We start from the raw sequence: 21,745 nt of genomic DNA, 5'->3' as shown, positions 1-21,745 counted from the left end.
AAGCCCCTTTTTTTCTTCTCTGCCTTTGTGGGGCAGATTAACAGAGCACATCTCTGCTGTGGACAGACTCATTGCACCCTGCCTGCAAAACGGGAACCTTTTTAAAAGTCATTCTCCTCTCCCTGGAGAGCGCAGAGAGGAATGCAGTGAATAATAAAAACAGGGAGATTGCCTCTGAGTGCCAGTCTGTGAGAGCAGCGAGGATTTTTTAATGAGATTCTGAGATTGGAAGCTGAAGGGGGAGGCGGGAGTCTCGCTGTGCTCATGGACATCTCGCCGTTACGCAGTCCCATCTATCCATCTATCTATAGAGCAGCTACCCCTCAGGGAGCGGTTATAGTCACTCAGACTATAATGAAACACAGCGAAGAGGAGAAAACAGAGGCTGTTTTCAGCTCTGCCGTGTATCTGATCAATTCACTGCACCTTGAAGCAGAGAAATGTGCTGCAGATTAGCCGGTGGCTCAGAGAGACGATTCTCACGGCCCGCACAACATCTGTAGCAGAGTCTTGTCCTCTACTCACCCTCATTACTCTTTGTGTCACGTCTAATGCGCTACAAGCAAAGTGAAGAATAGTTTGGCTCCTTCTCCACCTGCCCAGTACCGCTTAATGAAATCCTCTCGGCTCCGTGTTTAATGTGATCAGATATGACTTAACGATGAGACAAGCATGTGATTGGATCAAAAATTAACAATCTAAGGTGAGATTTTTATATCACTCCTTCATCTAAGCTCTTAGTCTAGATCCTGGAATGATTAATCTACACCTTAAGATCCTTCTGTTAGTGTTTGCTCCCCATCAGTCTGATGAAGACTACGAGAGGCAGTTTGAAACAGTAGTTTCAACAGTAATGCCTTTTTTAGGGTTGTTGCACACCACCTATGACATCACCACTCGCTGGACTTGCTGCAGAACGGCAGAAATGTGTCGCCACTCAGACAAAACCTCTGCATCAGCACTCAATGAGGAGTAAAACCAGTTGAAACCAGAAGCAAAAAAATCAGTTTTCCTCCGTATCTCCTGTGAATGTCTGAGCTCTTGTACTGATATTAGTGCCAGACTTAGTGCCGCTATGCTGGCTTACAAAAATCAAGAGGTGCATGACACCAAGGTGCACCGGCAGTTGTTTTGGCACTTTTGGCCGCCTTTAGACAAGGACATGACCTTCAGTGCTGCAGATACAGACCATGAAACACAACCAAAAGCCTTGGAAAAAGTCAACATACACTGTAGTTGACAGTAAATGTGGATGTTTTGTTTTTCTAGTATTGGGCTATACTAGAGTAGCTTTGCATAATTCACAGTTAGAAATAATCCTCTGACTGAAAGACACTGTTTAAGCTCCTCCCCCTTTAAAGCCAGATTTCTACTGGCAGAAGGTCTGAACAGCAGGTGGGTGGTGCTTGTGTGCATTAGATGGCCATATTTGGGATATCCCCTCTTTCAGATGTCACATAGAGTCAATAGTATAACATTTTTAGATCAGTGGGAAGGCGGAGCTTTTGGCTCACATGGATTGTGTAAACTCTGACCATGTTTAATATGAACTTTCACAAATGTAGCAGTGCATATGTGACAGAGAGTAAGGAAAGGCTCAACAGATCCACAAACTGTTTATAAGGAGCAGGTAAAATTATGTCTGTGCACGAATGTCTTCGGGGGAATGTGACTGGATAGTTTCTTAACTATCTAGTATTCCTCTGTAAGACTTTGAATCAAACAATCAGCTGAGGAAGACAGTGAGATGTGGCTGAAAGCTCAGGAGGAGCTCAGCAAACAGGATTTATGTTGTAAATTTCACTTCTGACCTTTGAAATGAAAAAGCCGCCTTCAGCTGCTTTCTTATTCACAAGCGGTCACCACAGCAGGTCGCTCCACATGTTTGATTTGCTGTGGTTTTTACACCGCATGCCAACCCCAAAGATGCAGGAGCCGTGTCCTCTCCCGGGACCTTAGGAATTTTAAACTAAATGTATGCATACCATCTATTACCATCAGCCGACGGAGACCATGAGATGTATTGTACTGTAATATTTTTAAGCAGCTTGGCATAAAACTGGAGCCAGTGGTGTCTATTGATCAATACATGGACACAGTAAACACCTGAAAGTTTTTTCTATGCTCACATATAAATCTTATGATCTTTCCAAAAAATATCATGTTTGACATGAAAATAGTTTTGTTTTTGTTTTTTTGTTTTTTAAAGAAAATATCACTATTTATCATCCAAACCCCTCTGACTGCTTCACTTCTTGGACGACATAAGGATGACAAACCCCTGTGATGAAGAACAGTCCTTTACTTTGTGGAGAGCTCCACACACACACAAACAAACACACACACACACACACACACACACACACACACACACACACACACACGGACACTGACTTGATTTACAAGGAACTTTTAACTGTCACATCCAGCAGGAAGACACAGAAACGACACTCTACAGTTATAAATGAAATAACAGGACATCTCATAAGGTGCTTAATAATATGCAATGGGAATGTTATGAAAAATGTCCACATGTTCCTACAGAGGCACCAGTACTGCATCTACATATATATATATATATGTGTGTCCATATCATAATATAGAACAATGTACATAAAAATAGAGCAAATATTTACAGAACACGGACTATTTACAACATCTTAAACGGGCTTAAAGATGCAGAGCGACATACATATACTGCAAATATATATATATTTTTATGGCAGATGTAGAAACGGAGTGATGTGCAGGAGCCATGAGGGTGAAAATCACAAATTAGCCATCTGCAGCAACTGTTCTTTAAACTGCTGAGCGTGGTGCGACAGGTCGGTGACTCTGTCCACCATCTCCTGGATGGCGGCTGTGTTCGGGTAGTTCAGGGCGGCCGTTTTAGTCGCGCACACCACCGTCTTTAACAGGTCGCACAGCACGTTGCTTGAGTTCATCACCCTGTTGGCCACCTCAGGCACCGAGGCCTGCCGGGACAGCGTGTCCCCGATGAAGACCAGTTTGTGGGCGCTGAGGATCACGAACTTGCTGTGTGCCACGAAGATGCGGGGGGGCTGGCCGGCGCTGACGCAGCCGAAGAAGGCGTCCACGGCGCTGAGGAGCGTGACGAAGTGCTGCTCGCACTGCTCCGAGTAGAAGCTGAGCAGCTGGCGGTCCCGAGCGCACAGGTGGGCGGACGGGGAGAGGGAGGTGGAGGAAGACGAGGAGTCTGAGGGCGGCGCCGAGTGTTGGTGTGAAATCCACTGCGTGATGTCGTTCTCCACGGGTTTGCTCACTTCCTGCTCCAGCTTCTTGAACTGATTGATCTGTAGAAGCAGTACAGATGTGAGGTCAAAGGGCAAAGGTTTAGCTTTAAATACACATAATTATCTATAATGGAAAATATTTGAAGTGAACATTAAAAAAAAACATCAGGTTCAACCCACAGATTAAAAATGGGGGCACAAACTGGGATGCAAAAGATCAACAGAGTTCCCTTTATTAACCTGACAGAGGGAAGTATAAACACGTTTCAGAGGAAGGACGCGTGTCTAAGCTTTGATTGCACACTGATTGTTCATTTCATTTCAAAGCAAACATGTTTCCCATTTGGCTTATCCATTTTCTTAACCACTTATCCTCCAGTTCAGGGTCACAAGGCCAAATTGCGTTTTATAAATATGTAAATTTAAGCAGAAAATCAAAGATTTTGACCTTGCATGACACTTAACATAAAAACACTTTCCTTTTTGCAAAGCATTTTATGGCTTTTCTCCTTTTTAACAGCAAAGTTAAACTTTTGCTGTCTTAAAAGTATCAAACTGAGTCTCTGAGAAAATGTTTAATGTCAATTTTACTGGAAAACGCTGTTACTTCGAAGAAATTAGAAATTAAATGACCAAAATGAAACAGCCACCCTTCACATTTCATCCTAAAAATGTGGAAGAAATCAGTTTCACACCAACAGTCTCACCACTGCTGGCTGCAACTCCACATCCACAAACACCTTCGTATGAAAATAGCACCACGAGATAAATAAAATAAAGTTTCCCTCTCTCTATATTCTATCGGTTCTTCCGCCCACAAATTCACCGTCTTATACTGTACGACAACCTAAAACTCTAGACTCCATGTTTACATTTGTACGGCAGCATTTGTTTTATATATTTTTGCACATGTGGGTCACTTCAGGGCCGTGACCGCTCCACCTTGTAATCTGACGCTGGCCTCCGTCGAGAGAAAGCTGCTAGAATCAGATCTGAGCACCGAGGTCTGCAGAGGCCTTCGTAAGAACCTCGAAGGGCCCCTAATCGCTCAGTGTTATCATCTGTTTTGTTTAAGACTGTGAGGTATTTCACTCCCCCGCACAGTGTGCGCTCCACCTGCGAGGCCCAAACAAACACAAAGCCTCACCTGTTCCTGACCCAGCTGAACTTGACTCTGCTTGATTATGTTTTCTTTCTCCAACAGCTCCTTCTGCTGCCGTTCAAAGTCTTCTTTGCCCTGAAGGGAGATAAAAAAATGTTTAAAAAAGGGTGAGAAACCAGACTCACGTAGGTCTGATCTTTGATACACGACACATAAATTCTTATCTGCTGGGTAAAGTCACTTAAAGTAAATAAAGCTACAACCATATCCATGAGTGACTGTACCTGACTAACTGCAAATAGAAACAACGGAGTGAGGATTAAACCCTCTGTAGGCATTAAATCTGAGTTTGTTTACATATTAAAAGACTTCCAGTGTTGTATTTGAACATTTCTGACCCCGAGGCTGTGATTTTGAACATAAGGACCAAAAGAATCATCAGCATCGAAAACTTCATAATCATGATACCACTCTATGAACTGAGGATTTAATTGTTTACCTGCAAATGCACATAATCGTAGTCCTCCATCCAGCTTTTCACGCACTTCTCGCTATTGTTCATGTTGTCCTTGTCTGGGGTCGAGGGCACGGGGAAAGGTTTGGTCTGGCCCCCGTAGTTGTCGTTGTCCGACGAGGGGGAGGTGAGCGGGTGGATCACGTTCTCGTCAGGCGTGCTGCCCACGGAGAAAGATCCGTCTACGTGCGTCCGCCTGAACAGCAGCTCGGCGCTGCTGCCTATCGTGGAGGCCAGCTGCTTGGCGTCGTCGGGAACAGTCCTGGAGACCATGACGAAGCGGTCCAGGTCGTCCGTCTTGTTGTGGTGCCTTCCAGACGAGGCCAGAGTGTTAAGTGCCCAGCTGCAGTTTTCCAGAGCTTGGTAGATCTGCAGAAGGATCTGCTGTGAGTCCTCCAGGCGGCCCAGCTGCCTTCGAAGCTTACTGTGCAGACTGTTGTCTGACAGAGACGTAGCGTTCACCGCGGCACCTCTGCCGAACACAATGAAGTCTCCCAGAGCGGCCCGGACTCTGTCCAGAACTGTGCGGACGTCGTTGGCGTGGCGTTCCATGAAAGGAAAAGTCCTCCAGTGAGGGGAAGCTGCCATTGAATGCAAATTCCCGACTGAGCTGTCCACTGCTTGCTGAAGGCGGTACAGCTTCTGGATGGCGGTGTCCACATCCAGAGCGAGGCGGCCCTCAGAGCTGGAGCCAGTGGAGGACGAGGAGGTGGACATGCTACTGCGCGTGCTGCCCGTGCTGGAGAACGACAGGCGGTTCACGCCGTCCGTCACGTCCGCTACTGCGCGAGCATCCTGAGCGGGGATGTCGTAGATGCCTTTGCTGCCGTCTCTGTCGGCGGGCGAGCTTCTGTGCTGGGAGGTCTGCATGACCCGCGGGATGTCGTACACGTCGTTGCGAGACCCCGCCCCTGAATGAAAGGCAGGCGGTGGCACATCGTAAATGCCTTCATTGCCGTTGGTGTTTGGGTGCGGCTGATGAGCCGGAGGCTCCACGTTCGGCGGGAAGTCGTAATGTGACTGCGAGCTCTGAGCGGGCTTGGCGAGGACAGGTGGGGGGACGTCGTAGATGCCTTCCTGTTTGCTCTTGAGGGGCTGCGGGAAGTCGTAGTTCCCCTCCTGCTGGGCAGAGTTGGTCCTGCAGGGAGGCACTGAGTAGACCTGTGGGCGAGGACAGTAATCAGGCTTTTCTGCAGACTGTTATTATTTTTGTTAACATGTATACTATTATTAAACAGTGGAGCTTTCACCTAACCAGTGGCCTCACAGGACTATTTTTTTTCCTTGTTGTGAAATCCCCATCATCATACAAAATACTCTGCTGCACCTCTACAGAGCATTTCATATCTCAGTGCGTACTTCCCATACATTCATTTATTTGCACTATTAGAACTGTGCATCCCACTCTCTCGCTGCTACCCTCCTAAACAGATGTGGAAACACCTGCGATATGACTCATTTTTTTCCGCCTCCTGCACACAAACACCTCCTCTGCACTCCTTCTGCAGTCACGTCACGCCATCCGCACCTGAGAGGTGCTGTCACGCTTTCTCAACTTGAAAATGTAAACACTTATATCGTACTAGGATCGATCGTGCTTTGTGAAGCATCGACCGTGGGCTCTGAAAATAAGGGGCCTCTGAGGCATCCTTGGAGCTGGAGTGTGCACACGACTGCTTGGCCAGATGTGGATATAACAAATTCTTCTAAACTAAAGGCTTGGACGCATTTAGTCCACTTAATGTGAAAGAGTGCAGCACACAGCGAGTGAGCAAACATTTGCCTCTACAGTTGACAGAAACAGTCATAAACTGACTGACTGACTCTTTGCATGTGCATGCAGTCTCATTACAAAGTGAGGAACTATCACTGCTGCAGTACTGGTTTCCTAAAATGGTTTATGACATTTGAATGTTCAGCTTTGGCCTCTTCTGAGGTCCCGTTTAAAGGCACAGCACTAAAATGTGCGCTCGGCCCCGTATTCGGGCCGACGACTCTTCGGGGATTGGAAAGTCATCGACAAAGAAGGCTCCCCTTCCTAAAACACAGCTCGTTAAGAACTCACCAGAAAAGTGACATGTTTTAAATTTACGACCACCATAAGATTAGCAATTAGAAACCTGGATTCCTGCAGAGGAGATCGTTTTCTTTTAATCCCCTCCCCCGGGAGACTCGAGTTTATGACATTCAAAAAATGTGCTAAACACAGAAATTGGACTGTAAATGCACCTCAGTGGGTTTTACTGGATGCAGTGTGTTTGCACAGCAGTCCTGCAGTTAGAGATTGAGGAAGTGAAAGACCTTCTGGCTTGGGGAGATACTATATTTGAAACCTCAAACTTTCAGCCTCTTGATTCCTTCCTCTAATGCAACGAAGCTTTCACCCTCCCTCGGGCTCGACGCAGCAGAGTGTGCGCTGACGTACATGGCACGGAGCACGATGGGAGTGCAGCGGGGGCAATAAAACTGATTTCCATCAGCCTCCAAACGCACTCTTTACAGCTAGACAGGCCTGCCCAAACTGTAATTAGGAACGACGCAAATAACAGGTCCCAGCATATTTCAGGTTATTACAAACAAACTGGTGGCGCGCTGCCTGGTCGGCTCTGGTGAAATCTTAGAGGGTCTGGCAAAAGAAGAGTTATGTCCTTGTCCTTGATTTTTTGTTTTTTTCCCCTGCTGGCGAGTTTAAACACGGAGCCGTTTTGGTTAAACTCTCCTGGCAGGCGAGGCTTTCATTTAAACTGGCCGCAGGAATGCAATAAATATGATATTTGACGTATTATTCATTTAATATAGTCAATTAAGAGAAATTCTAGGAGCTGTATCAATAAACATAAAAATAAAATTTTCCGGACATACGCAGCCTCCTTTATTCAGCTTCATGTGGCTTAAACAAATGGAGTGGCTGACTGATGTGCCCTTTCATTGTGGCTGCTGGAAGTTTCTCTTACCCCTTGAGAGGTTGGAGGGATGTCATAGATGCCTTGTGACCTAGGGTCCATTGGTGATGGGGGAACATCATAGACGCCTTGGTTTCTGGCTCCGCCTTGTTGACCAGGGAACATCTGACCAGGTGGAATATCGTACACCTGAAAGAGGGAAGTGAAATGATCACTACGTGTTTCAGAAAAACAATCACACAAAGTTTGGTCTTCATATTATTTGACTGTAGCTGACTTGATCTGATTTTGTACCACACTATTAGTTTCTGTTTGGCCATATGTGGGATGTCTAGTAATCAGAAGGTCGCAGTTCAATCGCAGACTTCTCCAGTCCACATGCCGAATTGGCTCTGAGGAAAATACTACTCCCCAAATTGCCCCTAAAGTCATTACATTTTTTTATATAGTTGGCAACAGTGGGAAGGTAAAACTTCCTTTTAACAGGAAGAAACTTCAGCAGAACCAGGCTGAGGGAGAGTTGGGGGTAATACTCAGTGAAGTTTGATTGTAATAGTTAGGAAGCATTAAAAGAAATATATATGAACACGTATGAAGAAGCAAATGTGACACAAAGTAAATAAAATCAAATTTAGTGCTCAGTGAAAGGTGACAATAAGTCACTGCTAAGTTAAAAGCTTCATATTTCTATTCTTTGCACAGGTGCCTCGGTGCAGCGCTCCTATCTGAAGTGAGCGTTCTTTACCACAAAGGTGGCTGTAAGGCCAACTTTCTTTTGATTGGCTGGCCTGAGGTGGTCACATTAGTTAAAACTGTTCTCACTCACAGAGCTGAAGCCTGGGCTTCTTGTCTGACTCGTCAAACGCTGGCTTCATTATTTGAATCTCCGGCTGCGTTTAGTGTCAGCATCCAGCATCACAACAAAGTTTGTATATATGACAGGAAAAAATGCACAATAAGTCTATTTGATATGGTGAATAGTTATAGAGAAACACGGTCACTGATTGGAGTTTTTCTTTGCACAGTATTTTCTCTTTTTGCTCCATTTTTGGTCTCCACCAGCTGCCCTTCAGATCCTAAATGCTCCACTTTCATATCTTGCTAGTTTCCAGCTGTCTGTCAGCTGTTTTGAAGTAGTTTTCAGTGGGTCTCTGGCTAAAAACAGAAGGCTGTTTTGGCTGAGAACAAAACTTAAAGAGCGGTAAGAGTTTATGAAAACGGTGAGAACAGAGACCAAAGCTGAAACTCACTACAAAGCAATGTGAAATTGAGGTTAACTGCACATTCAGGTGATGACTTCCTGTAACTCCATCTCTGTAAGCAACTCGAGTTGTTTTCACACTGCAACCTCGTCTGTAATTCTAAAAATATCTATTTGAGCACTTTAAAACAATACAGTACAGTTCTCAAAATGTGCAAACATTACTGCTGCACTGCAGGTTTCAACAGCATGAGAGAAAATGAAGTGTGAAGAATCCTTTCTCAGAAGAAATCATCTCTGCACAGAACAGGAAATGTGGTAGGCAGAATAGCACGCTGCAGATGAGAGAAGTGGCTTTCTTGTTTTGAGAAATTAAATGCATTTGCCCGGGCACTGTGTGCTGCATCGAAAGCTCACCTGGATGGTTTGTTTTTAAAACAAAGATGCTTGATATGAGGTGAAAACATGCTAACAGATTCAATTGATATCAATGTGTAGGTAAACTAGAGATTATATTTGTACATTCTCAGATGCATGCAGTATAGTGTTAAAGATATTTATCCAGCTTATTTTTATGCTTGGAGTTCCCTAGTGTAGCTTTGCATGAGCCACAGTTCAAAATAATCCTTGTTCATAACTTTATCTGTACTTTAATTCAGCCCCTCAGTTCATCCTCTTTTTGAAACCAGCAGCTTTAGCTCCACCCACATTTGCAAACAGAAGGTGGGTGTGGTTTCAGTACCCGAGATAACCATAACATTCTCTCTCTCTGACATCATACAGACCAAAGATTAGAAAAAAGAGAGAGGGAAAAAAACACTTCAAGCTGTGTTTTTAGTACAGCTTGTAACCTTAACTTATGCCTCACAGCTATTACTAGAAAATGACCTCATTACTGGAAATTAATGGTTTTAATGGCTTTTTTTGGTTTTGAAAAACAATAATTTTAAGGAGTTTTCGGAACCTATATTGGTTAATTTTAACCAAATTCCTTTATTCTAAGTCACAGAGTGCACTGTATTATTGGATTCACTGTTTGGCAGATTAGATCAAAGCTTCTTTGGTTGCTAAAAAAAAAAAAAAAAAAAAAGATCCTGGTGTTATGGTGCATGAGGAACCTACCCCTTGTGATCTGATGGGTGGGACGTCATAGAGGTCCTGCTGGTTATGCTGTCCTGGGCTGTAAGTGTAGGTCTGTCCCACTCTGGTTGGGGTCACCACCTGTCCGAAAACAGCAGGAACACAAACAATCAGAGTTGTCGTCCAGGGTAAGAGGACAAATGCTCTGACTCACAACCTAGCAGCCCTGCTGCCACCCAACTCTCAGGCGTCTGAACATGCATGTGTGCCGGCTTTTATTTGTTTTTCCTGTTTTCCATTTCTAGTCCCTGAATGACCCAGGGATAGTAAGTGATTACAGTCAAGGCAGATATTTTCTAACAACATCCTCCCTGTGCCAGGCTGTTTACAAAGGACCCAGGGAATGAAGTTATAAACACAACCCTGCAAAAATCTCCTTAGGCAGCTGTTTTGAAAGCATTGCAGGCACGGATGTATCTCTGGATTGAAAATGACTGAGGGCCATTTTCCATTGTCTATAGAATAGCAGCAAACTGCCCAAAACAGATTTGTAAAGACAAAAAGGTGACATAGGTTTTACACCATTGTAAAACCTATACATGACAGCCAATTCAGTCAGTTTCCCTTATTAAAATCCTAACATGGTTACAAAAGTGCTGAAATATACCATAACAGCAACTAAGGTCATATATTTTAAGAAGTTGCGAATGGCTACGTTTGATCATGTAGCTTTCTAATTTTAAAACAGCGGTGTCTTTGTTTAGAAGCCGAAATAGTCAGGCCTAAAAAAACAGCTTGAAAAACATAGTTAACATAAGCCTGCAGTACTAGCTAAACCAGATAAGGTTGCTAATGAGGACTAACGCAACGCCAAAACAGGCAACTACTAAACTGATCAATGGGTTATTTAAACATTGAGAAACTGCTTTATAGTTTGTACCTTTGTTGTATAGTTTTTCTGTAAAAGCTTAAAGTTAAACTACTGATTATGAAAAAAAAAGCAGCTAATGTTAGCTTTCATTAGCCTGAATTAGCTTACTTATGCCGCATCAAAAAAAAATGTAGCAAGAAGCGTTTGAATATAATAAACTCAGCAAGGCTGTTCCCCCCCCCATAAACTTCCCTTTTTATTCTTATGAGGCATGCTGTGTAGTTCTGTTACAATTTCAAATACTAAAAATAAAATTAAATACTAAGCAAAGGTTTTTTGGGGGGGCACTAAAGTTAAGTAGCCTTAGCCTAAAGCTACTTCAAAATAAAATTAAGTCTTAACACAACACTTCATTATAAAAGGGTTTATTTTTTTATTTGTTAAGATTTCAAATTTTTGCTTTAGTTTTCATAGAGATACATAACATGAGAGAGTAATGCTAGCTAATGTTACCCTGAAATAGCTACTTATTTAAAAACTGTAAGAGGGGAAACAAAATTATTAAACATATGAAACTGATTTTTGGCTTATATAAACAGTGAGAAATGCAATTTGTCCCATTAAAAATGTACAAACCAAACAACAGAAGTTAGATTTTTTTTGTTAGCTTGAATTAACGCAGGCCATAGAGACTGGTTGGTAAACACTGCTATCTAGGGAAAAATGTATTTTGACTGGTTAGTACTGGAGGCACTGGAGGTTGCTGCACAAACAACTTGTTGTTGTAATATAAGCTTTTCATTCCACTGTAACTGTTACTTATATCAGAAGAATTGGGCAATGGAAGCAAGACCAACTGACACATGAGAGATCGTTATATCTCTGCTCGCTTGGAAAAAACACATATCCCACAATACTAGAGCTCAACTAATAAAAAATAAATAAAACATAAAACTAATGTGATTCAGTCAAGCAATAAAAATAGGTCAACCTTCAGCAGTGCTTTGGGAGAGTTTTTAGCAAGGACTTCATCTGAATGGAAGATGGTTTTATAGCCGAAATGGCATTGGAGAAGGAGTTTTATCGTAGTGCTGGCAGGACTGTGAGTTTCTAAATCCAGAAATCTCTGGTGAAGTAATCACCGGGTCACTGGTATTGATGAACAACCCTCTTAAACTGAAGCATTTGGTGCTGTAGGATTTAATACACCTTTAAAATATTTTACACTGCGGTGTAGACAGGCTTAGGAATAATGGCACGATTACTGCTTGGGAAAAAAAACTAAACAAAATACAAACACATGCTGCGGGCCTCACCTACGCCCTTGACATTTTTAACCCTGTTAATTATTTAACACATTTTTCCTCCTCTTTTCCCGTCAGAGGCAATCAGCTCCTTCACACCTCCTAATCCCCCCGTTCTCAAACCCTCAGGCTGATTCACATCTCCTAAAAGCAGCAGAGCAGCCGACCTCCTTGATGCGTCAGACAGACGGAGGAATGCCGGGAATGTCCTTCCCTGAGCCCAGTACTGCTCTTTTGCCCCCGCGCAATGCTATCGCTACACTGGAACAAACAGGGTTCATTAGCAGGGCTCGAAAATAGGAACCATACGCACGGCTCCCTGGCAAAGGTCCGAGTCCCCAGGGACATGAAAGACCTCAGTCCCTGTATCCACTCATGAGTCACTTTATAGCACAATAACCTAATAGCATCTCTCGTCCTGAGACATTTATCGGAGCATGAGCAGTAGGAGACGTAACCTCAGAATGGGATTAGTGCTCCAGAGGAACTGGTTTGTAAAAGAGATTTATGAAAAAAGGTAACTCAAGTGGAAGAAAGGGAAAGAGAGGGGAACGGAAAAAGAGTTGCCTAGTATGGAAAGGAATGCCATTCATCTGACTAACAGTAGTCCATATGGTTCTTATGAGTCCAATCTGAACAAGCCCGTAGTGATTTAAGGTGTTCACTGTTGGCGCTCGCGCCACAGCAGACATCATCCCGGCGAGGCCTTTGGGGTCAGAGCTGAAAACGTATACCGCAGGCTTTAAATGCTCTCTGAAATAAACCAGAAGAGGAATAAACAGCTGCCTCTGGCTCTCCTCACTCTGGACTGATTATTTTAAAGGTTTTATCTGCTTAAAAGCATACACAGTCAAGTGATGTAAACATTTGTTACTGCATGACTTAGATCTGAAGTTTTCAAATCTGGGCCCCTTATTACTCTCAAAAACTATCGATACCGCCAGCAGGAAAAGGGTTACTGTTAATTTAACACTTTGTTTTTGTTTTGTGGGCTCTTTTGTTCATCTTAAACCTTGGTACCATTAAATGTTGGCCTACTTAGCCAATACCGGTTCCTGATTTTTACAATGTACTTTAATACTAAAGAAACCTAAAGACCTGCCTATTTCTAAAAATCTAAAATGTAACTTTGGATACTAAATAAGACAAAAACCTAAATTCAACGATGTTTGGAGGGCTAGTGAAGTTGTGCTCTTTGACATATAATGATGTGCTGCCTGCTGGCTACCTCCAGCGTTATTGTTAGGTTAATAAAAACACATCAGGACAGGGAAGGTGGAGGGCAAAAGTTAGATTGTTCTCTCCAATGGGGAGAGACAAATGCCATCGAAAGGCAGGAAGACGACACTAAAAACAGGCAAACCTTCAGCTAACAAAACGTCTGAGGTTATTCATTAGTATATTGTACTGCGAGTTTTTAAAAGCTTAGTTTAAACACCTGCTACATATAAATAGTTTTATGATTACTTTTAGAGACGACAGCTGAATGGTTTTGGGGACTCGTGACTATTTAGACAATGAAAGACGAGAGCTTAGTGGAGCGCAGTAGCATCGGTTAAAAAGATTCATCTGGTTTATCTGATTTATTGTCTTTGTATTGGCCCGGCTTGAGAGCAGCTTTAATGCCTTTTCATATTTTCTATTTTCTGCCCAGTGAAAATGTGCTGAAATGTGAAAAACAGTAGGCATATTAAACCTCTCAGAGCAACCACACTCAGGAGATAACAAGCCAGCCTCCTGCTTGTTTAAAAGGTCACTCAGTCAGGCTACCTTCCCTCTGGGTTTAGGGGAAGCCTGGACCCAGCTGTCACATGCAGATGACAGCGAGGTGTCCGCTGAAGACCTCGGTGACCTTTTCTACAGGTACATGTCATCGCTCTGAGCGCCCATCAGTGGCTTCTTTCAGCCTCTGCCAGATGCACACTGCTCATTTATTTCCCATCTCTGCCTTCTGTTTACCCAGCAGGCTGTTGCTCTGAGGACACTTGGCGCGGCTATAATTGCCGACGGGCAAATATTTACCACATCCAATGAGGTTGTCGCTTGCATGACGGCGGTGCGTGGCCTTTCAGAGAACGATGACATCACGAATAGCCGAGCCAAAAGGAGGGAGGGCGCTGAGCAAACATTTGTTCCCACTCAGGTGAGGGGAGCTCAGGATACCTTCATGGAAGATGAAGGGCAACGTCGGCGACTTAAACGAGCGGCAAGAGGAGGCAAATAGATGGCTTGTTAACACTCCTACGCGTTGTGGCGAGTGACTCATGTCTCTTTCAGCAGGACCCTGTTTACTTAGCCTGCTGGCAGGATCAGATTTTGGAAGGTAGACCTTTAAAGCTTTACTTCAGGGTCATTTGAGAGGTCTTGTCATAGCATCAACAACTACCTCATGGGCTTGTTATATACTCTCTCAGGTTTTATGTACTGATGGGCAATGAATTACTCTGTATATATGTCAGGTTTTACTGGTATTCACATCCTAAGATATAACCAAACTACGAAGTACTAGCACATATTAACAGTTTGGTCTCCAAAGCATAAAAACAAAGCTGGAGTGAAGTTTTAGGTAATCTATTAACAGTTTGGAGAATAGCAAAAGAAATCAGCTTGTAAAAATGTCACTGTATTTCTTTCTCTTGAGAAAATGTGCTGCTACTGATTCAGATAAGGCTGAAGCTGAGAGTATGTCTTCTCTAAAAGAAGAGCAGAGGCGGTCGGCGGGCAACAGGAAGGTAAAAGTATACGTTTTTAAGACCTTCTATGAAAGATCCATCTTTTTTCTTAACTGCTTAACCAACTCGTGGTTGAAAGCAAGAGTCTATCTCAGTGGTCATGGGGGACAGGTGGGTTGCAGGTTACCGGTCCAAACAACTTTAAAGACCAAAATACGCAATTAAAGTAAGACTATACTTGCTATGCTATTTTAAAATGACCAGTAATCGACCTCAAGAAGATATCTTATTCCTTCTTTCCAGGCACAGGCTTTAACCACCAGGAACAATAAGCTGATTTTTAATTCGTCCCATTTCTGCAGACTAACAACAAATGGTCCGATTAGCGTCATCTTCAACATCTTCGGGGATTCCACCAGCTAAATTTGTGATATTTTAAGGCCTTTTCATTTTCCAAGTGAAAGTGTATTCAGGATAACTTTAAGGGCCCGCAGACGGCCTGGAAGAAAAGCTCCGACGGCGAAGGTCTTCCCTCTTCTCCCATCTGGCTTTGAAAAGAGTTTGCTTCACCAGCTGGCTCTGCTGGTCACACTCAGTGATAGACAGACTGCTCAATCACCTGCCAAGTATTTTTTGAACGTGCCCGTCATTTTCCAAACGGTTTCCCAGGACGACTTCCCAGATGGTTCAGTGTGTTAAAACCATCTGGCGCGCAGAGTTAATCTCGACCCAGACGAACCCAAATAGCAGTTTTTGGACGCCGCGCCCGCCACCGGCAAAGTCAAAACAACAAAAGAGGGGTAGGTCTTCTCCAAAAAAATATTTGTGTTCCTGCAGCCAAGATCACATAAAGCCATTTTGGAAACCTGCCCAGGTTGCTAAGACACCTTATGTTGGTTTGTCCTTCACTCATCTGAGTAAGTTCATTTCTTCTTGACTGCCTCGGGGTGAATTATGGCATCTCTGTGTGGCAACACTTCCCCGGATATCATCCTTTCACACCCTTTCATTGGTTACTTGCACACACACTGCCACTACCCCCATCTGCACTCACACTAATGGGCTGCTGACACATCAACATCAACAACCCAAATGAGGCTTTTCACCACAGCGCGGCGTATAAAACGATGGTGACAATGACACCGCCGGTAATGTAGCAACAGCTTTATTGAATTTCCTCCACCCATCTCCTCATTCACACCTCCTCATCTCCGCTTTGCTCCTATCTGCAGCTCTGTCAGCACGGCGCCGCTAGCTTACTTTTAAATGAAGGTCACCTGAGGGCACAGGAAGCAGGCACGCTATCAGTCATATGTTAGGTAAGAGCGTGATTTTGTGTATGACTGCATGTGTTTTGGCTCCTGCTGATTCACAGCGCAGAGATGTGTTTTGCAACTTGGTAAAGTTCCCCTCTGCCATTCAGAGCTGCACCAGCCCATTAAAGCGCCAAACTAATTAATGCAGGTAATTAAGCCTCGAATCCCGAGAGGTCGTCGGCCGTCTCCGAAGCACGTCCGAGCGACTAAACCCAAACAGACAGCGGGCTTAATGAGGAGCGTGAAAAGAGAATGGGCTGATTCTCAGTTCTAATAGGGATCATCGTTCATTCTCTGTGATCAAAGCGGCACTTAATCCTGTGGCATGAATATCTGAGAAGACGAAAGATGACTCCGACACTTGATGTTTACTTTCTAAGAAAAATATACCAGGAGAAAATCCTCTGAATTGTGGGAAAAAGCAGGATAATGTGGCGTGAGGAAGCTTTTAAGCTCTTGGATTATCCAAGAGACATTTTGGGCAAGGGCCCCACACACAGCTGGGGCCCCACCCCCCAAAAAATGACCAGAATTTTATCCTCAAACTTTAGATTTTGAAACCATACATTATGAAAAAACATAACAGTCCCATAACTCTTATTTCACCTGCCCCTTCCTCCCCCTACACTGCTGAGGCTAAGGCTTCCAAAATGAATGAAAAATAGCACAAGTGGAAACATTTTTTTAATCAATTCACAATAAAAATCTAAACAAAACACGGCAGTTAATTTTTAAAGTTGTTGAGACAACAAATGGTTAGCTGTAGCTACAGCAGCAGCGCCTCACAGTCACAGTGGATTTATGACCTGAAACTTTGGTTGGATGTAAATGAAGAAGGCAGCAGGTGGTGCTCACCAGCGGAAAGCTTGTTATACCTCACAGGTGAAGTAGTGAGTAGCCAGGATATGGAATACTTTTCACCTGCACAAGGAAAAAATGTGTTTGCTCCTTTTTTATAAGTTATGCGGCCCAAATGTTTGCTTATTGTTGTACTTTAACACTCTTCTTTCACAGTCCCACTCTGGAAACGAAGATCTAACAGGATCTAATGAGGATATAACAGGTGTGTTTTTGTGTGTGTGTGAGGACACTTATGTCAGTGTATTATCCTCATTTAAAAAACACTTTAAAGGTTTACTTGAAACTGTGCATCTATTTAAAACTCTTCTGTGCACTACTGAACCCCGGACTATATGAGTGCTTGTTGGTTCAAAAGCACTTGAAATGTAGAATAAATTATTATATGGATGCAGCTTGTAATAAAAGTGCTTTGACTGTTCAGTTAGAGTAGAAAAGTGCAGTGCAAGTATGAGGGTTCATCATCGAGGGGAGGCGAATGTCTGCAGTAGATCTAATGCCAATCATCCCGTGGTCGGAGAGATATTTCTGTCCAGCAGCGGAGTGACAGACCCACACTGTAAACCAAAGAGCTGCTAGTGTGGCTGAAAATGCCAAAACGAAACCAGCGTTGGCTTCTTAAATGTAAATACCTCCTGGTTTTGTTTGCCTTCTGTGATGTGAAACTGAATCTGTTTTGGTTTTTTGGATTGTTGGCCGGCTTAAAAAAAAAAAAGAAGATAAAATATGTAAGCTCTGGTTTTTATAAATGCTTTCAAGAAAGCATTTCCTGTCTTCTCTTGCCCTTCCTCTGCAACTTTATCACACTGTCTGCTTCAAACTTTTCCAGAGGAGAAAGTCCTGTCAGTGCGCTCACCCCAGAGCAGATTACTTTTGGTGCGACTGATTTATGGTCGTGCCCTCTTGGTCGAATCTCGCCGGCCAGCGATTCATCACTAATGTGACAATGGCGAGCGTTTGAAGGAGCCGGCCTCCTCCAGGAAGAAATAACTCACTTATCTGCTGCTGAGACTGCCGTGCGCGTGATTAGGCAGAGAAAATATGGCCGAGGCAAACAAACAAGACATTCTTCTCACATAACCTGGTTACTTCAATAAGCACAGCTTTATCAAGGTACACGAGCAAACCCTCGCAGTCTACAAAGCGCTATCAGGGCACTTCCTTCAGTTGTATGTTGAGTTCATTAAACCCTTTGTTGTGCTCTTTACGGCACCAATGAACAGATTGCATCTACGGCTACGACGTGGTGAGAGGAGGAAATGCCTATACAAGGAGCAGACTTCACGAAGGCAGGAAGGGAGGAATGAAAAGGCCGCCTGAAAGGAGCAGATAAGGGCAGATATTTGAACTCTGAACCCAGCCCATCACTGGGCGCCGTGACCTCAGCGCCTGAGTCACAACAGTGACCGGGGCGAAAACAGACACACCTTTCAGAGATGGTGAAGAAGGAGGAGGAGGAGGAAATCAAGGCTGAGATGAAACACGGGCCTCTGGGAGCCACATGATAAAAGGCTGCTCCTGGCTTCCATGTGAGGAGGCTCTTTGTGTGGCCGAGAGCTCAATGGCGTCCGTCCCACACGGTCCCAGCTTGAAGGCTATGTGAGGGGACGGGAGGGGGAGGTGGGGCGGCTGTAGCTCACCCTCCCAGGAGGGTCACCCAAGGACAAGGCCGCAGCACCAAACCGAAAAGCCAGAGTGGCAGCGAGCGCCAAACCTCAGTGTGCCTTTATATACCGGAGCCCCACGCCACATGAAGGGGAAAACAGCCAGTCGCCAATCTGGATTTGCACTGCAGGCCTGGCACGCAACTCCCCCCCGCCTCCGCCCCCCACTCCGAGGACACATTCATGACATACAGGGGCCTCTCTCCACAGGAGGGGATGACGGCTTCGGAGTAATACGAGAGGGGATTATCAGTCTAGGAAGCCGGCATCAGTCTCAAAAACCATTTGGGAAACCAAACGCATGTTTGCACGTGACGACATGAAAACGGCCGCCGTTAAAACGACACGAGGCCGTGAGTCAGCGAGCCCGACCTGTCATCAACACTGACGAGCTGTAGTAAACAAGCCTGCCTTTGCTGCTTTTCAAGAGCCAAGGCCAGAGCCTGGATTTCACATCAGCAACAAATATTTCCATAAATACTCTGATGCAGGGCGCACACCGTTCGACCGATCGGGATGAGATTTCATTGGTGCGCAACACCGTGGAGCTCAGAGCAAACAATCAGAGGCTCTTCTTTTTAAAACAGCGTTTACCATAATTTCATAATTACACGCCCTTAAAAAGTGTGCTGTGATGAAAGTAAATGTCTCCGCTCTACCAAAAACATACAGTGACTCCAAACCTGAGGCCTGTATGTATACCCAGGATGGCTTAACATAACTATAGGTTTCTATCACAGCCTTCACTTTAATTTAGCTTTGAGAGATGATGTTTTTCTGTCACTTGGGACATAATAAATGGCTCCAAACACTGAGCCTGAGCTATTTTTCACTGTCAGAATTAAAGCAAATTTAAAACACAAACCACACACGAGTTTTGGCATCAAAACAGAACATTAGCTCAAATAAAATTCAGCTAAACAATAGAGTAGCTTCTTAATTACTGCTAAGAAAAGGGATAAAATGGAGTATTTGAAAGAGCTGAACGCTATTTTTATATGACTGTAAATGGAGCATTGCTCTAATTGGTCAGTAACTGGTTGAAATGAAAAATTTTATAGTGAAAACAACCACCGAGGCAAACTGTTCTGTTTAGTTAGCCATAAACCTGAAAATGAACCAACTTGTAGGTTTGTTTGTGCGATTATTTCTATAAATGTTTTATGCGGGGTTAAATTAATCTGATCCAATCAGGAGAGCTTCAGGTCTACTCAAGCTTTGGAGGTGCTCCTCCTCAACTCTTGGAAAGCTAATTGGTGAGCACGAACAAACAATATCTCTCCTTTCTCTTAATGTTTCACTAGAGATAACCAGCTCTAACAGAACAGTCTGTGGCGACTGAAGGCGATGGTGCTTCTGTCCAAGATTCAGATAGCACTGGAAAACAGCGGGGCCTTGTCATGACGCACCGACACACACGCAGCCGAAATCTTTCTATTCAATAGACGGGAACAACCGCCGAAAATTGCAGCACTTTGATAACCGCAGATTGGAGGGCCAGTCCAAGACTTAATATAATCTCTCCAATAACACGATTACGGCACAGAAATACGCTCTCATTAGGAGCGCATTTCATTTTCCATGTTATCGCAAAGCCTTTTTAATACCGCTCCTCGGCTAAGCCTCGCAGCCTGCTACGGAAAAAGAGAGGTGTTGCTTGACAGGTCTGCTACTGCTGTGTGTGTGTGTGTGTGTGTGTGTGTGTGTGTGTGTGTGTGTGTGTGTGTGTGTGTGTGTGTGTGTGTGTGTGTGTGTGTGTGATTGACAGGTCTCTCCCCACAGCCCCCTGGCTCCGACTGACTTTATCACAGCAACTCCTGTGCAGTGAATCACAGTAAGTCCTCTAAGCCCCTGGCGCCTGCTGCCTGTTTATCCACTAAAATGAACACCTTAGCTCATTTCTATGATGGCTGGGGCTGATTTGTTTTAAAGGAAATAGCCCTTGGGATATCAAAAGCTCATTCAGCATGTAATTACCATCCACCTCCTGAAGGGAAGACTTGGTCTGAGATGCTCGTACTAGTTAAACGCTTGAATAACCAGGGAAATTTCCTCCCCTCGTATTTTAGCGCACACCTGCCAGTGACTTCCATGTGTAATGAGGTAATGACATGCTAACTGCTCACCCTTGTTTAATGCATTTAAATCAAGTGTACGAGACGTCTGGTGGTGTAAAACAAGAGCAAGTAAAGAAGGCTTCAGCTGGCTCTGCAGTATCGGTAACTGGAGACACTGAACACAAGAGAAGACTTATTACCCCATAGTTAGGAAAGTGTTTGGTGCAGAAATTAAAATGACGATGAAATAATAATAATTAGATTATAATTATGAGTATAAATACTGATAAACTGATAACTAGGTGATTTAAGACTATTAAATGCTTTTTTCAGCAGGCAAATTAAGATATATACTGATATACGATCTAGGCCATAAAATGATGAATACATGGATAAGCTGTTTGGAGAATTGTGTATATATAGCTATACTGCAAATGACCAAGTCCAGTGTGTTTGCCAGTGACCATGTTTAAAGCATTTAAATGCAGCTGGGCTCCACCAAAATCCAAAAAACAGCTCTGTACTGTTTGCTTTTCCACAATTTCTCTCCATACTCGCTGCCTTTCTGCGGGTTAGACTGGCTCTGTTGAACACAGTGTGCCAATACAGGAATACAGCCAAATGGGAGCCGTGCACAAAAACACTACCCTGCTCTGTGGTGAGCGCCAGGCCCGGCACACCCTGCACACATTTCGCATGGCAGAGCTGCAATCTCCTCTTTGGCCTTTCTGCTTTCCGTGCGCGCCCTCGCGCTGGTGAGAGCCGAGCCTGACGGATCACGGTGTAAACGCGCAAATGCCATGTCCCATCACATCTCATTCCCACACCCGCCACAGCTGATGTTATGTTAGAAATCCGATGTGATCCCAAATATCCATCTCCAGAGTTTGGGGAACAGACCAGACTTCATTTTCTGTTACTCTAAACCTTCTCCATTTTGTTAGTTTTT

The 21,745-nt window shown here is 44.0% G+C and overlaps 1 protein-coding gene across 1 annotated transcript in view; it reads right to left on the bottom strand.

Annotated features, from left to right (window-relative positions):
- Positions 1-2,394: 2,394 nt before the first annotated feature.
- The window catches only part of nedd9 (neural precursor cell expressed, developmentally down-regulated 9), a 35,370-nt gene continuing 16,019 nt past the window's right edge, over positions 2,395-21,745 (bottom strand). Inside the window, exons 3-7 of the mRNA XM_065471820.1 lie at positions 10,097-10,195; positions 7,825-7,962; positions 4,856-6,031; positions 4,402-4,491; positions 2,395-3,314 (exon numbers count right to left, since the gene is read on the bottom strand). Coding sequence (XP_065327892.1) covers positions 2,769-3,314; positions 4,402-4,491; positions 4,856-6,031; positions 7,825-7,962; positions 10,097-10,195 — 2,049 coding nt within the window. The 3' untranslated portion in view covers positions 2,395-2,768. The remainder of the gene's footprint in view (positions 3,315-4,401; positions 4,492-4,855; positions 6,032-7,824; positions 7,963-10,096; positions 10,196-21,745) is intronic.

The sequence above is a fragment of the Pelmatolapia mariae genome, linkage group LG22, assembly GCF_036321145.2.
Source record: "Pelmatolapia mariae isolate MD_Pm_ZW linkage group LG22, Pm_UMD_F_2, whole genome shotgun sequence".
Classification (NCBI taxonomy): Eukaryota; Metazoa; Chordata; class Actinopteri; order Cichliformes; family Cichlidae; genus Pelmatolapia; species Pelmatolapia mariae.
This window is presented reverse-complemented; position numbering and strand designations above follow the sequence as displayed.